This window comes from Octopus bimaculoides, chromosome 24 (assembly GCF_001194135.2).
Source record: "Octopus bimaculoides isolate UCB-OBI-ISO-001 chromosome 24, ASM119413v2, whole genome shotgun sequence".
Lineage (NCBI taxonomy): Eukaryota > Metazoa > Mollusca > Cephalopoda > Octopoda > Octopodidae > Octopus > Octopus bimaculoides.
Genome location: NC_069004.1, coordinates 16796935 through 16802499, shown reverse-complemented (window position 1 = coordinate 16802499; position 5565 = coordinate 16796935). Strand labels below are relative to the sequence as shown.

General features: G+C 36.6%; 1 protein-coding gene across 1 annotated transcript in view; it reads right to left on the bottom strand.

Moving 5' to 3' along the window:
• Window positions 1–5565, bottom strand: part of LOC106869827 (regulatory-associated protein of mTOR-like) — a 79905-nt gene that overhangs the window by 55856 nt on the left and 18484 nt on the right. Inside the window, 3 exon segments of the mRNA XM_014915716.2 lie at window positions 2068–2212; window positions 3822–3922; window positions 5466–5525. Coding sequence (XP_014771202.1) covers window positions 2068–2212; window positions 3822–3922; window positions 5466–5525 — 306 coding nt within the window.

Below are 5565 nucleotides of genomic sequence, written 5' to 3'. Positions count from 1 at the left end.
ATATATATATATACACACACACACACATTTTTTATCTTTTACTGGTTTCAGCCAGAAGCTGGGGCCATGCTGGAGCAACACCTTTCAGTGTGTTTGCGTCTCCTCTCTGTACTGTTTGTGGTGAAGAAGCGAGTTGGACAGAGCCAGACTTCTTTGTCCTGTCTTCCACAATGTGAGTTCATCTGGGATTTCAAATAGAAATTTGTCCAGATACCTTTTGAAGATCACATCAATATCTCACAAATCTGAAACCCAAGCTATTGCAGTACTGGGTCCTTATTCAAGACGGAGAAGACAGGATCTTCAGTATTATGCATTACCACCTAGTTTGGTGGTTGGTATAGCTTTTAATTCCAAAGTTGGAAGCTAGACCTTGCAGCATTTTCTATATGTATATTACTGCATATCTTTCACACCTTCTCTTTACGGAGTAGAGCTTCAGTTCTTTAAAATCTCTCCCAGGAAGTGATTTGTTTCATCTCGTCAATCTTCTTTGTGTAGTGTTGCAGGACTGCCTCAAATTCCACCACTAGTTTGATGCTCTGCAGCAACCACAGTTGGGAGCAGTAATCCAGATGACTACAAACAAAAGTTCTTTATAAGAGTAGCAAGGTATCCTTATTTCTGGTTCTAAATGATTTAAGAATCCATCCAGTTACTTGCTTGTACAACATTGCCATCTTGGTAATACACACATGGAATATTGCATCATTACTTATGTGGATTCCCAGGTCAAGCTCTTATTCTGACTCTGGGACCCCTGGTCCTGTGTATTCCAATTGTAGTTTATTTGTGGGCCAATAGTAGAGTGCTTGAAACTTCACAGCATTGAACTACATATCATTTTTATCAGTCCATTTGTATATTGCATGCAGGTCATTTTATAGTTTTGGTATGATCATCAAGGTCCTTGACTGCCAGTGATACTTTTGTGTAGCTAGTGAGAGCGACAAACTGTATAACTGGGGGCATGTCTGAGAGAGCCACCACAAACAGTAGTGGTCCCAGTACAGTTCCTTGATGGACTCAGTTGTAGATTGATGTCTCCCCAGAGAGAGTGTCATTGGCAGAAACTGTCTGACTTCTTCATTTTAAAAAGTCATGCAGCCACTCTTCTAGCTTTTCAGCAATACCAAAGTCATGTAGTTTGTGACATATCATCCTTTGATCAACTTTGTCAAAGGCCTTGGCGAAGCCAAGATATATCACATCTGCATTTGAGTGGTTGAGCTACTTATTTCAGTACCTAGTCGTAATGTTGTAGTAGCTGTGTGGGGTAGCTCCTCCCCGGACAGAAACCATGTGCGTGTTTGTGAGCAAGTTATTCTTTTCGAGGAACGTGATCAGTCTCGTTCTGTTAATACATTCCATGACCTTGCTAACATGTGAAGTCAGAGAGATAAGCTTGTAATTTTTAGCAGCTGCTCTGCTTCCTCCTTTATTGACAGGATATATGACACTTTCTTTTAACAGTTTAGGAAGTTTGCCACATGCAAGGAAACTCTGAAAAAGTATCTGCAGTGGTTTTGCAAGAGTTTTCTTGCATGTTTTTAGAACACCTGGAAATCCATCTGGAGCCCACTGCTAAGTTTGAGTTCATCTCATCAATAGCTGATATGACATTCTTTTATGTTGATATGATTGATGGTTGCCTCTTTCCCATGTAGATCTGCAGTGTTGAGAAAAACTCTTAAGGCTTCTAATTTGTATGTTTCCCAGTGGAGAGAGGAAGACACTCTGGAATTAGTTACTTAGCACTTCACTTATCCTCTTGGGGTATGCAGTTAGTGAGCTGTCTTCTTCAAACAGTGACTTTATCTTGAAGACAGGGGATGAAATGTTAAGGTGTTCTCACAGAATGCTGGATTTCAGAAAACAGATGATGAAGAACCATAACAAATAGTTAAAACACTGTTAAAACAGGGCCATCCAATCCAACCCCTTTATATTCTTGTAAAAAGAGAATGTGAAAATGATTCGGATGATGAAATTGTTTGAAATGGCATTTTTATGGATTCATGGATTCATGAGTAGATGACACAATAAATAAATAAAACTGCGACTCACCACATCCGGTGCTGATATGTGGGGGGCAAGGGTGGGCTTGAAACTGGAGAACAGTTGTAAGATCGCATAATTCTTTCTGCCAGCAGAAAGTTGCGAAAAAGACTGGCAACCAATAAATCTTGCCTGAACAATTTTTGAAACAATTCTATAAAAGGGAGAAAAAAAAAAAAAAACAGAAAAAAAAACACAAAGGTAATTTAATAATTTTTCACCAAATAACTTTGCTACAACATTGATTTCTTACATTTTGTATATCATCATATTTATAGGGAGTCAGGATTCAGTAATATTCATGCCTTTTACAGGAACATAAAACAATGTAATAAACATCTATTATAGATTAAATATTGTATTGCCCTCCAAAGTAAGATTCCTAACTCTTCTTACCTCAGTCTGCTGAATTGACACAAAAAAAAAATAACAAATTTGCCTCAAGGCAAGTACACTGCAAGAGAGATCTTCAGAGGAAGAACTCCCATCTGACAAATGTTTTGGCCCTTATACCTGACACTCTACAGGAGCTGAGCCCACCCAGGTCATGACACCTATGTGTCTACCTGCTGCTTTCCAAAATCCTGTCTCCAGTGGGATTTGAACCTGGGTCATTCTTATTGTGAATTTGTGTTCCCAGTCAGCCTACTAGGCCACTCTGAAAGGCTCCACACCAACCTTTCAGTGAAATGGTTAGTGATAAAAGTATGCAGCTGTAAGGATATTTGCTCTAAAACAGCTCACTATAGTTGACAACAGAATATACATCAACTATATATATGTATATATATATCAAATAATAAGCAACACGGATTTCAAAAGTGATTGCAGTACGCACGTTTCATGCTACTTCAATTTATTTAAGTAATGTGAGCATTACCTTAAATGCAATATGAAGAGCAATCTTCAGCTGCACGAAAAAATGTAGAAAAAAGACATATTACAAATGTGGCAACATATTAAAACCAGAAAAGCTCTTAGGAATAAAAAGTATTGACAGAATCATGAGAGTGTCAGAGAAAATACTTTTGCAATATTTCTCCCAGCTCTTTACATTCTGAGTTCAAATCTGTTGAGATTAATTTTGCTTTTTCTCCTTGTCGTGGTGGTAGTGGGGGAGGGGCAATAAAATCAAATACTAATTAAGTACTGGGGTCAAGAGACTCTGAAAATAACTTAACCCTGAAAGAGAAGAAACTCTAACCTTTCCATTAGACACATTATGATGGGCAAAATATTTTTAAGTGAAATTTTGAAATGTCTGTCTATTTAATAAAGAGATTTTATGAACTAACAACAATCTTGGTTTCCCAGTTTAATCTGTCAGTTGAAAGCTATATGTAACCGAGTAATTATACATTTTACTCAACAAACTTTAAAAATGTTGAACACAGCTCATGAGACCCTAGAGCTACTTTTATAAACACCACACTAGAGGTCTGGAACCACAGAGCCACTGTCCTAAGGCAAACAGCTCTCTGCAGTAAACTTTTAAAAAGAGAAGCCCACAGTATAATTTTCAGTTTGAAATATTCTAATCTTATATCACTAATGGCATCAGGAAGGAAGATGAACAGAACTGCTTTCCATTTCTTTTGACCCCTATTTTAAAAACTGTTTTTATCACACAAGAAAGTGAAAAATGTACTCGAAGAGAAACTTTAAAAATGGAGAGAATGGAATTGCAAAACAGAAAAAGACACAGAGAAACTAACAAAAGAAGGATGAGGAAAGAGAGAGAGAGAGAGGAATGGTATTCCTACCTCTTGGAAGTGTGTTCCAAGCAATAGTATCTGTAATTGCTGTGAAAATCCAGTTTAATTCACCAAGCATTGTCCGTCGATCATTCAACTGCCCGGGTATTCTACATGAGGAAAAAGGAAAAACAATAAATAGCTGTGAATGCAGCTTTACACATGCATATTATGACAGGATTCTGCAGTTTTCCCATCTACCAAATTCATATACAAGGCACTGGTCAGTCCAGAGCAAATTGTAGAAGATACTTGTACTGAGACTGAACCCAAAACAATGTAGTTGCAAAGCAAACTTCTTCACTACACACTTAAGCCTGTGCATGCATATATTACAGTAAAATTAGTGCCAAGCAGTGTTTAGGCATAAGCAAAGTTTAGGTTAGTTAAAATATGTTTGTGACATACTTCAACTGTTAAAAGGCAAATTCACTGCAGTTACTGTGGAGAAAAATTCTCTCTTATGGTAAAAATGTGTAAAGGCGTATTTTAATTAAAGCTATAGTTTTGATAAGGTTTTCCAGAGTTGCCTCCCTTAGGTGTTTCCCATTGATAACAACTAAAGAGCTAGTAACAGTGATGTCTAGGAATCTTGACAGGGGATAACACTGGACAGATATTGTGTTTTTACACCTTTTAACCATAAGAGAGAATTTTTCTCCATGGTAACTGCAGTGAATTTGCCTTTTAGCAGTTAAAATATGTCACAAACATTTTAACTAACTTAAACTTTACTTAAATATACATAAAATTATTTGCAGGATCTATAAGAACTGAGGTATTTTATTAATAAGAACACCAAGGTAGAATCAAGGAGAGCATATCCAGTACCAACAGTGTGAAAAATTCTAAAATCCTAAATATAAAATTTTAGTTCACCTGAAGAAAACATTTTTTTTTACATGATGTAATTGATTTGTTCATCAATAAAAAACAGGTCTGAAACAGCTGTAGTGAACCTCAGCTCATTTGTGTTCATATATATATATATATATATATATATGATCTTCAACATCAACATTTAATGTGCATTTTTCATGCTGGCATTAGTTAGATGGCTTGACAGGATTTGATGGATCCAAGGACTGAACTGTGTTCCAACATCTGTTTTGGCATGGTTTCTACTGCTTGATGCCATTCCTAACACCAACCACTTTACAGTGAGTAATGAGTACTTTTTTTTCATGTAACAGCACAATTACATACACACACACACACATGCTGTGAGGATGTTGTAGATTTGTGTACATCAATATGAACTGGTGTCATGAGTGCATCAGAAGGTAACTTAGTCATCTGATTAAAAGAAATTGATAAAATAAGTACCAAATTGAAATAGTACTAGGGCGAATGTGGTTAACTGAAACCCCTTGAAACAGAGCCCCAGCATGGCCACAGTCCAATGACTGAAATCAATTAAAGACAAATAGGTATTCGTTAAATGATGATGATGATGTTGGAAAGAAACACTGAAAATGAAATAAAACTGCTATAAGGTTAGATGGAGAAATGTTAGGTCAAGATTCTGAAGTTTAACTCACTTGTCAACAAGTTCTTGAGTGGCGCCAGAAACAAGCTTACCAGAATCCTGTGAAACATACCTGAAATTATAAACAAAAATAGAAAACTGACAAGAACTGACTTTAAACTCACTTGTCAACAAGTTCTTGAGTGGCGCCAGAAACAAGCTTACCAGAATCCTGTGAAACATACCTGAAATTATAAACAAAAATAGAAAACTGACAAGAACTGA